The sequence below is a fragment of the Ambystoma mexicanum genome, chromosome 12, assembly GCF_040938575.1.
Source record: "Ambystoma mexicanum isolate Mex_15411 chromosome 12, UKY_AmexF1_1, whole genome shotgun sequence".
NCBI lineage: Eukaryota > Metazoa > Chordata > Amphibia > Caudata > Ambystomatidae > Ambystoma > Ambystoma mexicanum.
This window is the reverse complement of record NC_090936.1, coordinates 1,253,751,291-1,253,772,269: the sequence shown is the minus strand read 5'-3', so window position 1 is coordinate 1,253,772,269 and position 20,979 is coordinate 1,253,751,291. Positions and strand designations below refer to the sequence as shown.

Sequence of the window (20,979 nt, the reverse complement as noted above, 5' to 3'; positions counted from 1 at the left end):
TGATGTGCTCAGAATTGTTAGTGGCACTAAGCCTCAAGGAGTACCGAAAATGAAAATGCCAAAGGGAGAACAATGTTTGTTCTAATGGTAGACATTGGGACTGTGTGTCCATACAGCAAAGACAGAAAAGTGTTGAATGAATATTAGAAGATTGAGGGTTTTTATTGAAGACTATAAATGCAGTTTTTTGTCTAGTGATGAATTAGTAGTCTCTGGAGGAGAGTGTGTTATGGCAAATTTTTGTTATATGTGCGACAGACATGTGTTAATATTTTGAGAAGGGAGTGAGTGACAAAGCCTAAACATGATGATTCTATTTAGGTGATTAAGGGAAAGTGTGGTTTTTTTGGGAATGTTTAATTTGAATATGGGTACATTTATAGTGGCATGCACAGGGCAAGAGGCCCTATGAGGTGTCTTCTGGTGAGACCAGAGGTTTTGGTGTTATAAAATAAGCATAGTGTTGCACATGGCTGTGTGGCCTAGTGGAGGAAAGAGGTGAGGAGAAAAAGCGACTTACCAACTGTAACGTTATTTTGACTGGATGTTCCTCCCACGTATTCCCCACCTCCGACAAATCCACCTCCAGCCCGCCGGCCCCGGAAACGTCCTCCCAGTAGAGGGCGCCGCGCATCGACATCCATCGAGTCGGTGCCCCCCGAAGGCCCCCGCACCGGCGCCGACGTCACCACAGGCACAAATAGTCTCGCGCAGCGTCCGCCGCTCAGCTCCGTCTTGAGGCGCTGTTTTGCCTTGTATGAGATGGTTAATACCCTTGAAGGAGCGTAGGCTGCAACTACAAGGGAAGTTTTACTGTGGGGAAGGATGGGAGGTGCGATTAGGAATACGTGGGAGGAACATCCAGTCAAAAGAATGTTACAGTTGGTAAGTAACTTGTTCTTCTAATGGATTGTGTCCTCCCATGTATTCCTTATCGTTGATAGACTCCCAAAGCAGTAATGTGTAGAGGAGGCGGGAGTAAAAAGAAAGGTTTCCCCTTAAACATGCACAGAGTGCAACACAGCTTTTCCAAATCTTGTCTCCTGGCTAGAGGAGGAATCAAGACTGTAGAATTTAGTGAAAGTATGTGCGGACGTGCGGACGACCATGTGGCAGCCGCACATATGTCCTTAATTGGAACTCCTCTTTGGAGAGCTGAAGAGGCTGCGATACCCCTGGTTGAATGAGCCCTGAAATGTTGAGGGAGCTCTTTTCCTGCCAATTCATACCACTCTATAATGGTTAATATAATCCATCTTGAGATGGTTTGTTTTGTAATAGGTAAACCTAATTTGTGCCCTGCATACCCCAGAAACAATTGGTCTGCTTGCCTAATCCTCGCAAGTCTGCTAATGTAAAAACTCAAGGCACGCCTTGCATCCAGCCTGTGCAATCTCTCTTCCTCTTTCCCTGGATGGGGAGGAGGATAAAACGAGGGTAAGGTTATCTTTTGTGTGATGTGGAATTCTGAGGCCACCTTTGGGAGAACATTCGCTTTCACTTGGAGAACTCACTACCTTATCTTTGTGAAAGATTGTATGAGGAGGTTTGCAAGACAAAGCTTGTAATTCGCTCACTCTTCTGGCAGAAGTTAAAAGCCACTAGAAAGACTGTTTTAATAGTGAGAAACCTTAATGAACAGGAATGAAGGGGTTCGAATGGAGTACCCATTAGAAATTTCAAGACTAGGTTTAGGTCCCACAGTGGAACCTGAAAAGGAGTTGGGGAAAAACATTAGTTAACGCTTTCAGAAATTGAATTACTATGGGAAATTTGAAGAATGAAGGCTCCTCCACAGTGCGCTTGAAGATTGACAGCGCTGCGAGGTAGCCCTTGATTGTGCCAACTTGAAGACCTGAATTTGCCAAATATAGCAAAAACGATAACACCATTGGTGTACTACATGAAAAGGGTTCAATATTCTTTTCTCTACCCTAGCTGCCAAATTTATTCCAACGGCAGCGGTATAAATATTTTGTTGCTGGCCTTCTGGCTGAAAGCAACACCTCATTACGTCATCCAGGAGATCCCAATCCCTGTATGTCAGCCTTTCAGAAATCAGGCGTGAAGGTTGAGGGTCCTGCTGTCCGGATGGAGAACCTGACCTCCCTTCTGCGAGAGAAGATCCTCTCTTTGCTGAAGACGAAAACGGAGGACAGATGCACATGAAGATCCGGGTACCACTTTCTCCTGGCCCAATCTGGGGCAATTAGGATCATGGGTTTCCGGAATCTTCTCAACCTCCTGATCATTTGAGGAATGACGGGGACTGGAGGAAACGCGTACGGAAGTGGAAACTCCTAGTCCACTACGAACGCGTCCCCTAGAGCTCCTCTCGGGGGGAAATCCCTTGAGCAATACTGATCGCACTTCCGGTTGATACTGGTGGCGAACAGATCCACCTGAGGGGTTCCCCAAAGGGCGAAGATCTCTTGAAGGACTTCCTGAGCTAGCTCCCACTCGTGGGAGACTGTGCTCTGCCTGCTCAGAGCATCTGCCGCTGTGTTCTGCTCTCTGGCTAGGTGAACTGCTGATAGAGAGATTCCTTCTTGAATTGCCCAAAATCAGAGCTGCATTGCCTCTCTACACAGTGGCAGTGACCCTACGCCTCGCCTCCTCTTTTACCCCAATGTACGTCAGCTTTGATGTCATCCTATGGGGCAAATAATAAAAACCTATTGGGGGGAGATTGGTAGAGGGACACATCTACATATACATTGATATATGGTTAATAGCAACTACTGGACGCCCTTCATCAAGTAGGCACGCCTTGAACCACGTCTAACTATGTACAGCAGAGAAACTAGCAGCCGATTGGCGGATGCAACTCTGTATAGTCCACCATCGCATAGGCCCTTACGACTGGTGTGGCACGCGTGCACCAACCTTGAACATCGACTCATTGGCAGCACATAAGCTACGAACCCCAGGTGCAGATGTCAGACAACTGCCTTCTCAGCAAATAAGCCTACCATCTCCCATCTCCTAGGCCTCCAGCCAAGGCCTCTCCTTTGTAGTTGACCTTGGTGGATGTTCTCTTCCCCGGACATCCAACAGGAGGGAGGGTGCACCGCTATATCATATGAATAGATCCTCTTTCCAGCTTCTGGACCACGTGCGAGGAGACCATGATTTTGTCCAAATTGTCTCTTATTAAATTCCATTTACTTCAGGTGAGTTTACCTTTTTCGGCCTTTGGAGACTTTTCTGCAAGCCCTTTCCATGTCTTTAATTGTGCAATACTTGCCATCACAATGTTCTCTCTTCTACCTCGTCTAAGAGAAATCTGTCCTATGCACACGGCTTATCCCCCGATTCTTTGAAGCCATGCGACTTGTTCTTGCTGCAGCATCCTTGAATTTGAGCGAAACGGCCTCCTCTGTATTCCAGTGCCCGTCAGCTCCTGCAACTCGACTTCTCTCCCCAAGGTTTCCTGCTCCTGCAACTCGACTTCTCTCCGCAGGGTTTCCTGCTCCTGCAACTCGACTTCTCTCCGCAGGGTTTCCTGCTCCTGCAACTCGACTTCTCTCCGCAGGGTTTCCTGCTCCTGCAACTCGACTTCTCTCCGCAGGGTTTCCTGCTCCTGCAACTCGACTTCTCTCTGCAGGGTTTCCTGCTCCTGCAACTCGACTTCTCTCTGCAGGGTTTCCTGCTCCTGCAACTCGACTTCTCTCCACCGGGTTTCATGCTTCTGCGACTCGACTTCTCTCCGCAGGGTTTCCTGCTCCTGCAACTCGACTTCTCTCCGCAGGGTTTCCTGCTCCTGCAACTCGACTTCTCTCCACCGGGTTTCCTGCTTCTGCGACTCGACTTCTCTCCACAGCGTTTCCTGCTTCTACGACTTCTGTCCCCAGCATTTCCTGCTCCTGCGACTCCTCTCCCCAGGGTTTCCTGCTCCTGCGACTCGACTCCTCTCCCCAGCATTTTCCGATTACTTTATACGAAACCCACGCCCATGATCCCAAGATGGCGGCTTTGCCTGCGCTCCATTTCCTACTTCAGCAAGCCTGGTCTTGTCTACCCTGGGTTTCTGCACATGTACATCCGTTTCTTCTGTGGTCCTTTATCTACTTGTTGCACGTGACTTCTTCACATGCACATGTGCGTTCACTCCATGTCTTCAGTAGGTCCTCTAGCGTCACCATCAGCGCGTCCCTGTGTCGTCTCTTTGGGACGTCACTTGGCCTCTTGTTTTATTCTGTTTACAGGTCTTTGCTCAGTGCTCGTTACAGGCCTGCTCCCCTCATATCCATTCGAGGGCACATGTGGTGCGGTTGTCTTAGTGGGAAACGCCTCTGGAACATTCTTTACGGTATTGGCATTATAGCGGGTGTTGTGCATGGCATGGTCCTGTTTCTTTCTCAATATGGCGGAGGTGAGGGGTGGGATCTGGTGATAAAGTGGACAGCTCCTCCTCCACACTGGGCACACCTGCCTCTGAGTGACCTGTCCACGAACCCCTTTTTGTGCTCTTCACCCCCGCTGAACCACTTACCTCCTCATCCATGTAGGTGCCCCTCCAGCGCCCTTCTCGGTCAGTCTCGTCCGTGTTGGCAGTCTTCTGTGGGCGGTATTTCTTGTGCAGTCTCTTTGGTGGTCGACCCACCAGCACTGTATGGAGGTGCTTCACAGAGCAGAGGTAGAAATTTGAGGCCCATTCTGCCGCAGGTCACACTGGCCAGGCTTTACCTTCGGTTTACACAGTATGTGTTCTGCAAAATATGCTCCATTATAGATCCAAAAAATGTCTACAGTGCTTTGCAGTGTAAAAATGGCCACAAGTATTATGACATGGAAATGCCTAAAAGACACATAACCTGTAAAATTCAGTAGCACATATTTTTACAGGCAAGTAGTTGGAGCTATTTTAAGATGCTAAAAACGTGTTAAAACCAGCAAGTATTTTAAAAAGAAAGTTTTACGAATCACATCCGTGTCCTTATAATGCTTAAACCACTATAGCTAAGCAGGTAGGTAAAATGACCAGCTGTGAGTAACTTTGTTAGTCTTGTAAATTGGTACAAAGTGTTTATTTTGGCAAGAAGATTTGAGTCAAGATTTATGCAAATCATTGTTGCAATGGTCTTAGTACTGGCCCAATACTTTTAGCCCTTCGGCAACCATGTAAAATGAACTTGGGATGAAGGCAACAGAGCGGATCCGATCAAGACTGTGCTCGGGGTTTGGGGGGGGGACCGGGTGCATAAAACATCTGTTTTATAACATTTACGCTTTAGGTTGAAGGTTTCCTAAATCATTTACTCTGGTAGACAAAGCACCAGGATCTGAAATGGGCTTTGGGGTGTGTTGAGAAGGAGCTAGTGGCCTCCCATACTCCCAAGCACTGACTGATTCTAGGCACTACAAGGCATCAGAGGGAAGGGGGCACTGAGAAAGCTCTCTCATACAAATATAATCATATGTACAGACACGGGTAGGCACTAAAAGAAGGCAGTTATTTAAATATGAGGTACAAATAACTATAAACTGAATACATTTGTAAATGTAAAATCCTATGCAGTTCTAAAATCTTAGCACGGTGTGAATCAAAAATCCCCACTCCCTTCCCGGAAAGAATGCAGACTGTGCTAAAAATGGACTACAGGCATTGCCACGGTGTTTGTGCTAGCACAAGCACACCGACCAGCTGTCTGCTAAGAGCCCATGCATGCTAAAATGGGATTTACATGCTCAACAACATGCAGAATTATGAAAACAAGGTTTAAAGGAAATCACAGGACCAGATAAAAACATGATTAGAATGAGTGACGTATGGAAAGAATGACGGGAAAATGTTATTATATATAAATGTTCATAGGTAGCAAAATGAAGGAAAACATGAGTTACATTGTATTTTTGCATAGGCTAGCAGTATGTAAAGTAGCATGTCCTGACAGAAATCGCTGATGAAGAAAGGAAGGCTGAGGCATCCCTTGTATGGAAGCAGGACGGTGTGGGATGGAGCCATAGCTGGTATCCAGTGACCAAGTCAGGAGTATATAAACCCACTGTGGAGGAGAAAGGAACGGTTGAGGGACAGAAGAGACCGTTCAGACAGCAGGGTTCTTTGCTCCTATCCTCATTTCTTTAAAGAGTACATTTATTATCCTTACAAGATAGACTCTTGGCCTCATTTCCCTAGAAGGGTGTATTTTTACTCTGGTGCGAGTGTAATTAAGGGACACCCTTATAATTAGGGATACCCTTACAGGTGTCCCCCCCATTTAGCTCTTCCAGGTTGCACAATGCATGGAGGGAAGGCATACGTCACAGAGCACAATGGGGTTTGGCGGGTGTCCATGATGCTTTGTATGTTCATTTGATCCTAATAAAACTTAAAAACACATTACAAGGAGGCAGACTGCCCAGCCCCACACACAGCCCTACATGTGTAGTGTGAGTCCAGCCACCGCCGGAAGGGTCCCCATGCGTGTGTTGTAGAGGGTCTTTTGTGGGTAGGTTCTGGGCAGGGGCAAAGCGTAATAGGGTAGCTTGGAATATGAAACCCAGAGGCTGGGGGGTCCAGTTTGCAGAAGAAGGAGAAAGTGAGAGCACCGTCACTGGGATCATTGATGTGGGTCAGGATTCTGGGGACTTTATAAAAAACCCTTTGACAACATCAGCCAAAAGCTTTGTCCTTCTTGCTGCGATTCCAAATTGCGTTTATGATAATTGCATACATTTCTCAGAAAAAGCAATCATGCATCTTACCACGCCTGAAGGACCCGGCGCAGTGTGTGTGTGTACATGCTTATAGAGTCAATTTCTCACAACATTTTAAACACTGGGTTAGTAAAAAAAAAAAAACATACTTACACAACCTTGGATGTTTCAGCAGAACCTGCAAGCAAACAAAGGCCAAATGGATTAACTTTCAGGAATGTGACTTCCATTAAAATTTCTAGAGTCATATATATGAGAGTCAAGGGTTCTGGGAGCAAAGGAGGCCTAGGACAACCCAGCTCCAGGTGGCAGGGAGGCAAGAGTGCCGTACCCCACTTTTAGCAAGCCTCGCCAGCACCTCAAAAGAAGGCAGGACTCTGCTGAGCAGTCCAAGAAAGCCTACATTGACGAGTGGGTTTAACGCAGCAAAACTCTTGTAATTTGCTACCTTATCCATGACAAAGCAAGTCAGCGCCATCTCCTCCGCCTCAGCTTACACCATCAAACTTATAAATGCAGTAAAGCCATACCTCTCCAAACCCAACTGTCTATCTATATCCAGAGCAACAGTCGGTGCTAAACTTGACTATTGTAATGCCCTCCTGGCAGGTACTTCAGCTAAAAACATTTACCGACTCCAAATCACGCAGAACAATGCTCTAAGAGCAGCACTCTGCATCCCAAAAATAGACCACATTACCCATGCCAGACAAGAAGCCTACTGGCTCCCAGTCAAAGAACGCATTACATTCAAAATGCTCACTCTCACCCATAACTGCCTCACCCACACAGCACCCACATACCTATCTGAGACCATCACCAAATCCACCTCCACAAGCCCAGTCAGGACGCGCTACGCCAACCTATTACACACCCCGCACATAAACAAAGCCAGAGCAGGGGGGCTAGGCTTCCCCATATATAGCATCCAAGGCATGGACCTCACTACCTGCTGACAACTCTCCCCTCGCCTTCCGAAAAAAACTAAAAACCCCCCTCTTCAACTAATCCCACTCCATCTCTTCTACAAATGTCAACGCAACTGCAGCCAAGAACATGATCAGTAATTAAACAAAAAATGTCTAACTAGCGCCACGATGCCCCCAGGCTGTTGCACGCTCAACAAATGTGAATAAATAAATAAAACACCCCTATTAAACTCTGAGCTCACTGTTGCACAGCAAGTGAGTGCACTGGTGACATCACTGATGACATGACTGGAACTAGCGCACACTGATAATTTCCTCAAGATGTTCTCTGAGGTCACCAGGGATGTCATTATTGAAATCCTTGGCCCCCTGCTGACATGCCTCATACCCAATAAAGGTACTCCAATTTCCCCATCCACCTGACCCGACAGTGGCCACTTTACCCCCATAGCCATTCTTTAACCCAATGGCCATGGTCTGTGTGCCACCCAAGCACCCAAAGCAGACACAGCACATGGCCTGCAGCCTGGCCAAGGGGTCAGTTCATCTCATGTGTCCAAGGGCCGCTGGCAACACGACTTGGAACACAGAGTTTGGCAGAGCCTCAAGTTGCAAAACCACACCCAAAGCAGCCACCACTTTAGCCCCATAGTGGGTTAGCAGGCATCTTCCCTGCGGTGGCGGGTACTACACACATGCCCTACGTCGCCAAAGGGAGCATATTTTTATGTATTGCGACACGTAGTTCCTCTTATAGTCCGATATGATGTTGAGAATGCAGTCACCTGAGGTGATCAGTGTGATGATGTCATAAGTGAGGTCATCGTGGTGATAGACCTTTGCAAGGGAGGGGGGCCTCGGACTCACAGCGCATTGCTTCAGACACTTGACGGATGTCAGGAGCTTTGCTGCATTAAACCATCAAGTCAAGGTCACTTCAGCTCATTCTGTTACGCTACATCTCACCCCACATCAATGGCAGAGCCAGGGATGAAGGGGGGAGATCACCCTCCTTGACCCCCCCCCCCTCCGCCTCCTAAAACGGGTGACATATGTATAACGATAGCTGGTCATTTTAACGCTCAATGCACAGACCTAGAAAGTGGAGTAATGAAAGGTGAACAGTGGAGGCCATTATCAGAACACACCGGGAATTAATGTGAGAGGCCTTGAGGTGTTCGGAAGCATTGCTTGAATTGAGCCCCACACCCCGGCTGTCCTGTAAGAAAGACGGTGTTCGCATGGACCAATGGTAATGAAGCTTCATGCCTGGATTATATGTGTGTGTAACCGATACGTGGCAAGTAGGAAGTTGTATTCACATCACTTGGTGACCGCGCAATGCTGGGCGTGACGTGCCAACGGGATCATCGCAAGAGTCAGCTCATGTCCAGGGCAACAGAATTGTAGGGTCAGAGGCTGTTAGGGAGAATTCTCAAAATATGCCAATTTCCCTTACCTGTTTAGACCCCCAGCAACTTTGCTGGATTGCTAGGATTTGATTTTTTTTACCTGGGAAGAGTGTGAACCTTTTTTTCTCACTCTTCCATGTATTTTGTTGTGTGTTTTACTTTTGTGTTTTTTGGTTATGGAGTTTTAAAACAACTCCATAGGCATTATTTTTTCTGTGTGTCACACAGTACCTTCAGTGCAGTGACACAGGGGTGTCTTTCAGACTCCCAAGGTTTAAATACCTTCTCTGGGACTGACTAGTAAAGTCAATGTAACTTTACATGTCCTGAGAGCTGCTAGTCTCTTTAAATTTAAAGACCCAGCACACACCATCTTCCTATAGAGTGCTGGAGGGGTTGCCTAGCTTCCCATGAGTTAAAACACTCATGTAACAGTCAAATATTACCCTTTCCTACTTTAAATGGCTGATGGCAGTGGTTTAGCTCAAACTTCCAATATTGTTTCCCGACCGCGAACACCGGTAGCTAAAAAAAAAAATCGGGTCAGCCAGGTTTTCCCAATATGGCGCCCAAGACCCATTTGTAAAAACAGACTCCGGTCGACTTTTTTCCCCCGTTTCCTTTAGGAAAGGTCCTTCTTGTGTTTAACTGCGCGCCAAACCAGGTTTGGTCCCTTTGTTCGTTGGCCTTTGGCGGGCTTCAGTGCTGAACCCCTCCTCTGGCCCCCGATGTCTGGGTTGGACAGGTTGTGAGGGAGGTTATTGAAACTCCCTGTGATTAGACTCCTTGGATACCTGAATGTACTCTGGCGTTATTGGCTGGCTGACTGTCCGGCAAGGACAGCCACCCTGCTGTGTGAGTGACAGCCAGGCTGGAATGAATGGGGAAAACTGTTTAAAAACAGGTCTCTGGGACTTGGAAAGCAGAGTCCAACACAGGAACGAATTAACCAAAGACGAGCTGAAGGAAGAGGACTGCTGCAACTCCTGGACGACTGGCGAAGCCCTGCTGCAGGTCCGAATTGCATTAAACTCCATCAACAGAGAAGCCCTTAAAGGATAACTTCTTCCCTTGAGTTTGGTGGGAACAACCAACTCGTAAGCCGCCTGGACACCGTCCCCAACTGGTCGAATTTTCTGCAGAGTGCGGTGGAAAACCGGATAGCCAGTGGGAAGGATACCAGTTTGTGGCCTTTAAGGCACTCACACCTTAAACCAATGTTTTGCCAAGCTTGTGGCCTATTCCATGGGCAGTGCATGAACCTCCCGACGTACTTGTCTCCACGAGTGAAGCTCAGGAACAGCGAGATCGGCAGGAACTGCCAGTAACAACTGCCTCAGCTCTAATTCACTTAAAGGTACTGTGCAAATGTGGTCAAGAAAACTTTTCGGCCACGGTGAAAGTTTGTGAAACTTTCCCGACTTTGAAGGCTTGTCCTTCCCTAACCAACATCTAACTTTTCGTCCGACCATTTTCTACTAAGAACCATGGAAAAGACTTAACGGTTTACTACCAGAACTGTGCTATCCTATACAAGACTCTGAACCATTGACTTTGGCCCAGGCCTATGAACTGAATTGCTGGTTGTAGTTTACTGAAACCCTTTGCCCAGCCTATGAAAGTATTTGTGCCTTGATTTATTTTAAGGTTTCATAAGTTCTTGGCTATCGAGGTCTGGTCTGACGTGGCAACATGTTTATTCTAGTGCTATCTGTGTTCCTTACATCCGTAAGGTGCAGTAGGTCGAGTCTCACTGGGTTCGTGGTTTAGCCAAGTGAGGACCACATAAACAGATAAGTATGATGGATGAACCCAGAAAAGAGCCTGCGCCCAATGTTACAAGGTGATTTAATATAAGTGCCCTTTCTGACGACACGTATTTCGGTCTCCCTTGAGACCTTTCTCAAATCAGGGCTTGCTTCCTTAAGTGCCCCTAAATAGGTTAACAAACTTGTCTGCTCGAGTCAAAGGAATCACGCGATTGAACGCCTGAAAGTATTGCCAAGGGATCTAACCTGAGTACTGATGAGCAGACAAGTTTGTTAGCCTATTAGGGGCACTTAAGGAAACAAGCCCCGATTTGAGAAAGGTCTCAAGGGAGACCGAAACACGGGTCATCAGAAAGGGCACTTTTCTAAATATATTAAATCACCATGTAACATTGGGCGCAGGCTCTTTTCTGGGTTCATTCATCATACTTACTGGATTTATTTTAACCTTGTCTTTTTACCCCTTTTAAAAGTATGTGAAGTGCCATTTTGCTCCCACTTCAGGCGAGCCTAACTTGTTCAGTAACTTATTGATTGTATATTTGTAGTATATTAGTATATGATATTGAGCTGCTCTTGCTAGTGTAATGTTTTCCAAATGACTGTGTAAATAAATGAATATTCTTTTACCAAGAAACCTTGAGTAAGTCTTTGTTTGAATCACTGTATTTGTTGGTCCTATGTGTAACTTGTTCTACTGCTCGCTCAACTCTTGAGATAAGTCTGGCTGCTCAGCCATCGCTACCATTTTACTGTGTAGTACAGGCTTGTACCAAAGGTGAAATGGTACTGACACTTTTAGTCCTAATTGCATGTAGTGGTCCCAAAGGCATGTGATTGTGCCTAACAGAGGCCCATTTAAAAAGTGCCAATGAATATAGCGCACATATAGCTTGTCCCCCAGAAGAAGTACTTAAAGACTGTACAGGACACCGGTTTGAATTCTGTGCATTAATGAAGCCCCTGCTTCACATGGCGGGTAAAATGAGTGTTATGGGAAGGGGTAAATCCCCTATTTTTGATCATAAAATCTCTATGGAAAAGCATCAGTCGCATAAGAAACAGTAAGATCGTGAGTTGGGACATTGTGCACTAAACATAAGACTGGGTTAGGTAGCAACAAACCCAGTCTCCAATCAGCCAATTGGAAAACTGTGTATGACCTGATCCACATGCGCAATTCCCGCATGTTTTGGCGCCTGTACCGCACGTCTCTGGCCGCAATGGCTCCCAAGGAAACGCGTACTGTTGCAGAAGAAGCCTGGAAGGTACATGTACAGGGGCCATATCGGGACCACTGTTATAGGAAACATGAACTTCCTTATGCATGTAGTATGTATGTACGGGCGGAGGACCAATCTTGAGCATGGAGCTTGCTGATCTACTGACACCTTGGCGTGGCCGAGACCCGCCAGGGCCCCTGGTCGCACGGTTAAGACAATGATCCATTGAAGTCCAATCCCCAGTTTTGGGCCAGAATATTGCATGAAATGTACATTAAAGTATTCACTTTCTGCACACTCCCCCCCCACCCCCCCCCCCAACTAGCTGGCTCAATTCAATGCTGGCCCCGATACACATGGGAGGTTCCCGTGCAATCCCAGCACATATAGGCTGCTAGCCACACTAGACGCAAGCAGCACATCTTTGCTGCTACATCACTAGAATTGCGGGATACCTGGAGTTGCGCCACTTGGACATTGCGCCCATTGACAGCGATGTTCTCATTGGGTGGGACGCAGAACTTTACCTGCGTTTGGTCGGTTATGCGACTGCACTAAGCGGCATATTTTAGTTTCCACACTGGAAAGATGGGGTATTGATAAGCATAAAGAACAGAACCTGGTACGCCGATGGCATTTGGGTCATGATTTTCAGAACATGGGATCTATCCCAATATACTAAGGAGCTATTATTCAGAGTGCAAAATCGAGAGCATAACAACGAATTACAAGGTCTTCCTCATCACAGCAGCACTGCGAGTTGAGCTCTTGCTGCCACCCTCGCTTCCTGGAGGGGGCGGAGCCCTTGCCGAGTACGTGACGGACCACGTGACTTCCAGCCTGCACAAATTGCCGGCCCAACCACCCTTGCAGCGTTAAGCCCTGGAGGCAGTAAGGGCTGGAGCTCCCGTTTTGCTATTTGGCTGCGACCTGTGTCTGTGCAACGGCTCCGTGAGTAACCCAGCTTGAGATCATATGCCACCACCTTACTTGCAACATTTTAACCAGTCTCAAGGGTAAGGGTGGTGGGGGGGGTGTCGGACTTAGGCAGCTCCTCAAGCTGTCGGGCGTTCCTTACCCGAGACTAGGTGCTCCTTGAGTTCTATGCTGATTTATGGGACCATTATTCAGTTAATGAGTTCTTCGTCCAAATAATTAAAGGACATACCTGATGATACATTTATACCTTATCCTCTCGATTCTAGAAAGAGATCTATATCTATTTGTATTATATTCTAAAGTGTACCTGGGGTAGTGTTTGATGCGTTTTAGCTACTCCTTGTATTCAGTGCATTTTTAAATTACGGTCTGCTATTCCATAGGTCTCAGTATTTGTGATTTTTCCTGCTTGTGATATCTATTTTAACATTAACTCTAGGAGTTCCCACACTCTATCGTCCATAGAGCTACTCTGCTGTTACCCCTCCTGTTACCTGCCTTTCGCCCCTGCCGGATTTCCACTTGTTTGGATGACACGTAAGGGTCTTAGGAGCCAGGCAGCTATGGAGGTTTCTTTTGATTCTACTTTTCCTGCTGTGGTGGCTCCTTCTCCTCCTTTGATAAATTGTATCCCACCAGTGAACCCCATCCCTGTTTCTCTGGGCAAGCCACAACATACACTAGTAGACAGCTCCCAGGATTCTTCTCTTCAAAAACCTTTGGTCCATGCCCAAATCCACTCACAAGATAGGACTGATCTGTTCAATATGATGGGTATTACCCCACGCACTCCAGCTATTAACAGCTGCATCTTCAGTGGAAAACAAGATATATCCATAGATGCGCAGGAAGCATGCCTAGCAGCCTCTATAGCTTTGAATTTGGAGGAAGGGGGTAGTTTACCAAGGGCAAGGGTGCGCATTGATCACCCGAATAACAGTACAGTGATCTCTGCACAACCAACCCCGTCCCATTACAACCTAGGCTGCCTTTACCTGTCTCAGTGCTGGGTGACTCTGTTGCGAGTGCTACAGAATCTCCTGTCCTGTCTAAAGAGGTTATTGTTCAACAACTTCCCCCACCAGAGGGCAACAGAAACTATGGTATTCCTCCCATCAATCTATCACCTGAGGTATATTCTTCTAGTAAGGGGGTTAACCATACTTCTATTCATGTTACTCTCTCTGCTACTTCTGATGGTGTTGCCAATACTTCCACAGTGAAATCCATAGTGTTTAAAACTCCACTCACAAAACCCCCAACTTATACCCCTAAAACAAAATCTAACATGGGCACTCTGGGTAAACCTATCCAAGGGAAAAAAATCTCCAACTTCTTTGGTAAAAGGACTGCCACTAGTACCCTCATCAAACCTCCGCTTTCAGTTTCTACAGTGGCTACCCTGGACCATACGCATCTGGCGGATGTAGCAAAGAAGTTGGAGACTGAAGATCCTGTAGATAATGATATTGATGACATTGGTATTATGGAATGTGCAGATAAGGCAATAGATGAGTCAGTTGGATCCTACTTCCACTAACACAAACAATGTAACCCAGCAAACTTGTGATGCCTCCTACGTGGGTTCTCCTTCGGAACTCACTAATTTTATTGATGAGTATACAGAGAAGCAAATGTCTTAGAGAAAGGGGTTTACTCCCAAAAATAAAAAAAGGTTCATGCCAGTGAGTCTATTCTGCATCATACCCTTAAAGAAGCGGACAACAGAATAAAACTAACTCAACCTACACTCTCTGCATTGAATATGGGTCTTAGTTTCTTTGTGAGTCTCTATGACAATATATGGTCAGAGGTTAGATCACACTCCCTCTTACTCTCTGAAATCTATAATAGGCTAGAAGGACTAGACAGATTTGAAGAGTTGGTTAAAATTATTAAGGAAGACCATCCCTCAATAATAAAACATTCTCCAGACTCTGTCCTCCAAAGCCAACCCATTATGGAAGGGCCTCTGGTTAAAAAAGCCACCAATGTGGAAAAGGATAGTTTCCCACGGGACGTTCTTGATATGGTCCCTACTGACCCTCATTGTTCGGACAGGGGTACTTGTGATCAATCTTCTCTGATTCCCCCCACAAACGTTGAGGGTGTCCAAGCGGACCACGCCCCAGATGTAAAACTCCCTATCACTTCCAAAAAAGCGATTACTAAACCCCTAGTGGAGAAAGCCCAAGAGGGGCTGATCGTCGATTCTCCTTCCTCCACTTCCCAGGGATTATCTGGTGAACCTACTACCTTAGAAATGGTTGAATCACTTAAGGGAGACAATGTTGCCTCCTCTCTTGTTTCTAAATCTGATCTTACTCTGGAGAAGCCGCCTGACTTCATTGACCTCATAAAAGAAGCGGAACACTTAAAGGGCTTTGCTCACATAGTAAAAAAAAAAACATAACCAACAAATAAAGAAAACTAAAAATCTGAAGTATATGAAAAGAATAAACTCTTTTTCCCAATCAATTCCTTAAACGTCTTTTTCTGGCAAGTGCTCCCGTGTGTGCAACAACTCTTACCCCTTCTAAGGAGATTAAGACTCTGGTGGAACCAGCGCTACCTGTGACCGCTATCCCTAACACGGCTGATGTTTCTGTCGCTTTAATCCCTCTACATATTACTCCAGCTGTACCCAGTCAGTCCGATCCTTCGGCAGTCAGTTCTATGCCAAAGGATAATATTCCTCCTGCGGTGGTGGGCAATATTGGGCGGGCTGAGGAAATTCTTGTCACCTGTCATCCAAAAATAGTCTCAACTCAACTGGAGCCTATAAACAACTCTGCTCCAACTATATTGAACACCCAAACCAATGAGTCAATAAGTCAATGGAATCCTCTCTGGACGCAGAACCCTCAACTATTCTGTGCAATTCATTATCCAGTTTAGATCCTACCTACCCTGAGTCTACTACCACTCTGATTCCGGCAAATATGGTTAACCTCGACATGGTGAAACAACTATTTCTGGAGCTCCTTAGCACAAATTCACTTACTGGGGTGGTTCTTAACCGAACTACAGGCTCATCTCAGGATAGGGCCCCCACTATTCCTTCTTCCTCTATAGATGACCACCCTTCTTGCCATCTTGATGATCACGTGACAAACAGAGTCTATAACGGGGGAGCGTGTTATGGGATTTAGACCAGTGGGGGGTCTCTATGTTCCCAACTCTCTTAATTCAGCTCAACCTAAATTGCCAAATGGAGGCTCATTCAATGGTCATGAAGGCCCTACCACCAGGCCCGAACCTTTTCAAAATAGGAATTCTCCCAATCTGTAAGAAAGATTTCCTGTGGGATCACATGCAATTCAAAATAGGACCATATTAAGGGGTGCAAGGGGTACTGATCTGGAAGTTGACTCCTTAACTCAATTTACAAAAAGTATAACTGATTCATTACTTCACTCAGTGGAGGCTAAAGATCCCTTGGACACCCTGCAGCTTACTAGCCTTTGGGGTCAAGACATGCCAAGACATGCCTATCTGTCTCAACCGTGGAAATATATTAAAAATCTTCCACCAACTTCCTTCTCTTTCACTTATCTCTAGTTACGACATGGAAAGAATTTTCTTTCCCACTCAACGACGTGTAGATATGAGCAATATTCTGAAATCAAGAGTGGTCTTAGAACTAATAATGGGCCAAAGGGAAAGTTTAATGCAGTTTGGTTTTGAAGCAAATCTGCTACAATCTAATCAGCCTCCCGGTAAATATGGAGGGTGTGAAGAGTATAGGGGAAACCTTACAATGGTGTATCACCCGGAAAGAGCTCCACAGCACTAACGGAGGCAATTTACGCCCAGATTCAATGGAAATGCAAGAAACTGGGCCCAATGTCACCTCAGGTCTGTGGAAATGAGCACTCCTCTAAGTGCTCTGCTGTACCCTTTAATGTCTTGGTCCCGAATAAATTCACTTTTCTTTCCTGGAATTCCAGGGGAAATAATCATCTCTTCATGAATACTGACACAGTACTTAAGATCTGTGTTTCACACTGTGTTTTTTCCTACAGGAAACCTGGTTGCTCTCTCCTCCCGTTGTAGATGGATTTGATATCCATTCTCAAAATGCTAAATCTAGCTGGGGAGGGAGGGCCTCTGGGGGCCTTCACATTGGAATTAGAGCTTCCTTTGGCTTCAGGAACAAGGTCCTTGTGGACACGCCATTTGGGATTTTGGCTCTGGAGGTCAGTTCCCTTGATCGACTGGTTAACCTTCTTTTGATTAATGTATATTGGCAGAAGAGCATTGCCGCCCTCGAGCCATTCTTGGAAAGTCTAACGGATATGGTACTTGCATGGAGATCTGTATATCCCAGGTGGAAATTGATTTTGGCTGGTGATTTTAACTCCGGCTGTTCTATTTCGTCCGAGGCCAACTATGACGACCTGGGTTTGGCTTCGGAGGATGACAATGGGCGAGGCCCGAAATACGTATGGGGTGGAATGTGGAATCTTGCTTTGGACTCAGTTGGTCTAACATGTCTTAATGGCTCTTATGATGCTACTCTCCCACCTTGGCCTACATGGAATAGAGGTCTGTCAATGTCTACTTTAGACTATGTCTATGTAGATCACTCTCTGTCCGTTCTTTCATCGGAGGTTGAGGTTTCCTTCAACCCATGGAGTGACCATGGGTCACTATTGGTTACATTTCTTTCTCCTTTTCCCATGAAGCTTTTGCCCGCTGGGGGGCCACGTAATCTTAAAACTGTGGGACAAGGGATAGGGGTACGTTGGTCACCTGCGAATATCAATCTCCTCAACTGTAAACTGATTTCTTCGTTTAATCATACCTCTTTTTCCTGGAAACCTGCAGTATTCAACACACTGTATTTTTATAGCTTTCTCAATGCTCTCCACAGCAGTATCTCTGGCTCTCTTAGGAAGGGTATCTTTAAGAAATCTCAAGCTCATAGGTTTGATCAGGAGTTGGCCAATGAAAATGCCTACACTCGGAAACTTATCAGAGAGGCTCAAGTTCTAGATACTGACTGGGATAACAAAAAAACAAAAATTAAAGCTATCCGCCAAAAATATAAAAACTACTGCAAATCAAGAAAATCCAGTTTTCTACAAAATGATGCAGAGCTTATTCTTAAGAGTCCTTGTCAAAAGAGATCTTAGGGCATTCTGGGCTATTTCTTCCAGCCAAGATGATGTGGCGGTGGTTGACCAGTTGAATGCTATCCCAGAGGTTCAATGGGTAGAGCACTACACCAAAACTTTTGGTACAGGGGGAGAGGGGCTAGAACCCTGTATAATGGGGGAGAATGCTCTAAATGATACCTGGGAGCACGTCATGGACTATGAGACAAAACTTGGCCTTATTGCCAAAGCTAAGAACTCAAGGGCCTCCCGACCTAATGGCGTAACAAATAATACATTGAAGTGGAACCAGATATCTGGGCTAAACTCTTGTGTCTGCTATTCCAAGATGTTGTTAATTCTGGTAATGTCCCAACCAGTTGGCAGACCGCACACATTGTCCCCATCTTTAAGAGAGGCCAACGAACTCTAGTCAAGAACTATAGACCAATCTCTCTTAACGATGCGGACTGTAAGCTTTTTGCCTCCATGCTTCTCTCCCACCTTAATGTCTGGATTAAGGAAAATCATATCCTCCCAAAGCAACAAACAGGCTTTAGGACTGGCCATTCAACCAATCTCAATGGCATCATTCTAACTGCCCTACAAAGTTCAACCTGGGGAAAACACGGTGGTTCTCTCTATGTTGCTTCAATCGATCTGTCGAATGAATTTGATCTGGTAATTAGGTCGAGGCTGTGAGGGATCCCGGCAGGTCTGTCTTTAATCATGGCAATGTATGAGAACTCGGGGGTCCATATTAGGATAGATCTTGGAGGAACGCTCTCTAGAAGGATAAGGACTCGAATTGGGGTCAGACAGGGCTGTTCATTAGCCCCATGCCTTTTTATCCTTTACCTGGCAGATGTAGGGGAATTTCTTGGAAATTCAGGCATGGTCAATGCTAAATTGGGGGATCTCAGGCTCTCATGGTTGGCATATGCCGACGATTTTCTTCTCTTTGACCACACTAAAGTTGGCCTGCGGAGGCTTATCTGCAAATTTGAAGAATATGCCACTCTTAACAGGTTAAAAGATCAACCCGAGTAAAACCTGAACGATGGTCTTCTCCAGGGGGAGAAAAGGGAACAAAAAAGTGTGGAAAAGTGGTGGTGAAAATATCATCAGAGCACATAAAATTGTCTATTTGGGATTCCTTATTCTGGCCCAACCTTCCCTTAGACACAAAATACTTCCGCTTATCCCTCAATTTATTAAGCTAGACAATAAATATGGCATGTTTTCCTTTAAACCTATTGTAGATTTCTTCAAGGGAAAGGTGATCCCAAAACTAATCTATGGAACGGACCTGCACTACTTAGACCTCCTGACCTTTTGGGACACCCTTGAGGGTATCTATTGGAGAAAAGTTATGAAGCTGCCTAATTGTGTCCCAATAGTGGCCATGAGATATGAACTGGGGTTAGTTTCTCTGCGAGCTAGAATTCTTTGGAGAGTTCTTACACTTTTATCTGTCCGGCTCCCTCCTAAACACAATAGCCTCTATGTTGATGTGGGTAAAACGTTCTTCTCGCAGGGATCCTTAGACCAAAATCTATATCTTTCAAGATTCTGTGACCTCTGCGACAAGACGCTATTAGATCTCTCCACTGATAGGGATACCCTGTTAAATAACCCTAAGAAAGTTAAGGAATGTCTTTTTAGCTGTGATTGGAGTAATACGCTTGAAAAATTGCATGCTTACCCATCCCTCAGTGACCTACAATTTGACCATAAGAAGAGAGGCTGCCTGTCCTTTATATTGACTCAATTCCCTAACCGCCACTACCGCTCACTTCTCCTCAAGCTTAGTTAGAATGTCCTCCCTACTAGGGAAGTCCTCCATAGAAGGAAGGAGATTAGTGATCATGCCGTTTCTGTCACACTCCTGGGGTAATTGAAACTACACGCCATTTCTTCTTAGATTGCGTTGCTCTGAAAGGTCCTAGGGACATCTATTTAGGTAGATTCAACACTTTGGGTCTACTGGGGGCAGAAATCCTTACTTGGTTTAAGTGTCTTGCCATTTCTAAAATCAAAGATGGGCTTGCTGTGGCGGGATTTATCAAATCATTGGATCTGTTTGTCTCTTCCCTTTGATTAACTTGTATGATGAATTTTACCTTCTTATATCACCAACTATATTATGTATGTATATAATCATTTTAAATCTTTTATGACATTCTTGCTAAAATTTGTCTATACGTAATGGGAAGCTGCTTTTTAATCACTAAACACTGTGTTGAATTTTACCTTGCACTGACATTTTTTAAATTGATTTGCGGTATGTCTCTTATTCTTAGAAAAAGGATATTTGGGTCTTTATGTATCTTTACCATATGTCTAATGAAATCTATTTGTAATGCATGTTTTTTTTCTTCTTATTCAATGTATTTGTAAACCATATACAATAAAGATAAGCATTTACTAGACTCCATAAAGGCCCTTTACACGGACACAGCAGTCACAGTTCGACTCTCCCCAGAGGGGGGCAGTACTTCAGCCATGCCCTCGAAGAAGGGTGTGAAGCAGGGGTGCGCCCTTGCAACCCTAATTCAACCTCTATGTGGCGGGCATGGGAGAGAACCCTCGGTCGTTTCCCTCGTGTGGGTGGGCTCAAGGTGCCATGGATCATGCATGATGATGGCGCGGGTTAACTTGCCCCTTGGGGTGCAAAGAGTGGGACATGAGGCTGTATTTGCGGAAACTAACCGATGAAACATTAATTCCGTGAAGACCGAGGTTATGCATATAGGGGGTGGGGGTGAGGCCTGGACCAGCTAAAATGTGCGCTCATCTCAGCTTAAGGCTCTTTAGTGCCCCTCCACCCTCACAATACCACGCCCATATTAAGCACTGGCCCACAGCTGGGATTAAGGGGCTTCAGTAGAAGAGTGGGCGTCACCCCAATAGAGGGACACCATGAAGTGTCTCCCAAAGCGATC

At 45.7% G+C, this 20,979-nt stretch overlaps 1 protein-coding gene across 1 annotated transcript in view; it reads right to left on the bottom strand.

Moving 5' to 3' along the window:
* Positions 1-20,979, bottom strand: part of C12H12orf75 (chromosome 12 C12orf75 homolog) — a 252,245-nt gene that overhangs the window by 197,757 nt on the left and 33,509 nt on the right. Inside the window, exon 2 of the mRNA XM_069627774.1 lies at positions 6,817-6,841. Within this exon, the coding sequence (XP_069483875.1) occupies positions 6,817-6,841 (25 nt within the window). The remainder of the gene's footprint in view (positions 1-6,816; positions 6,842-20,979) is intronic.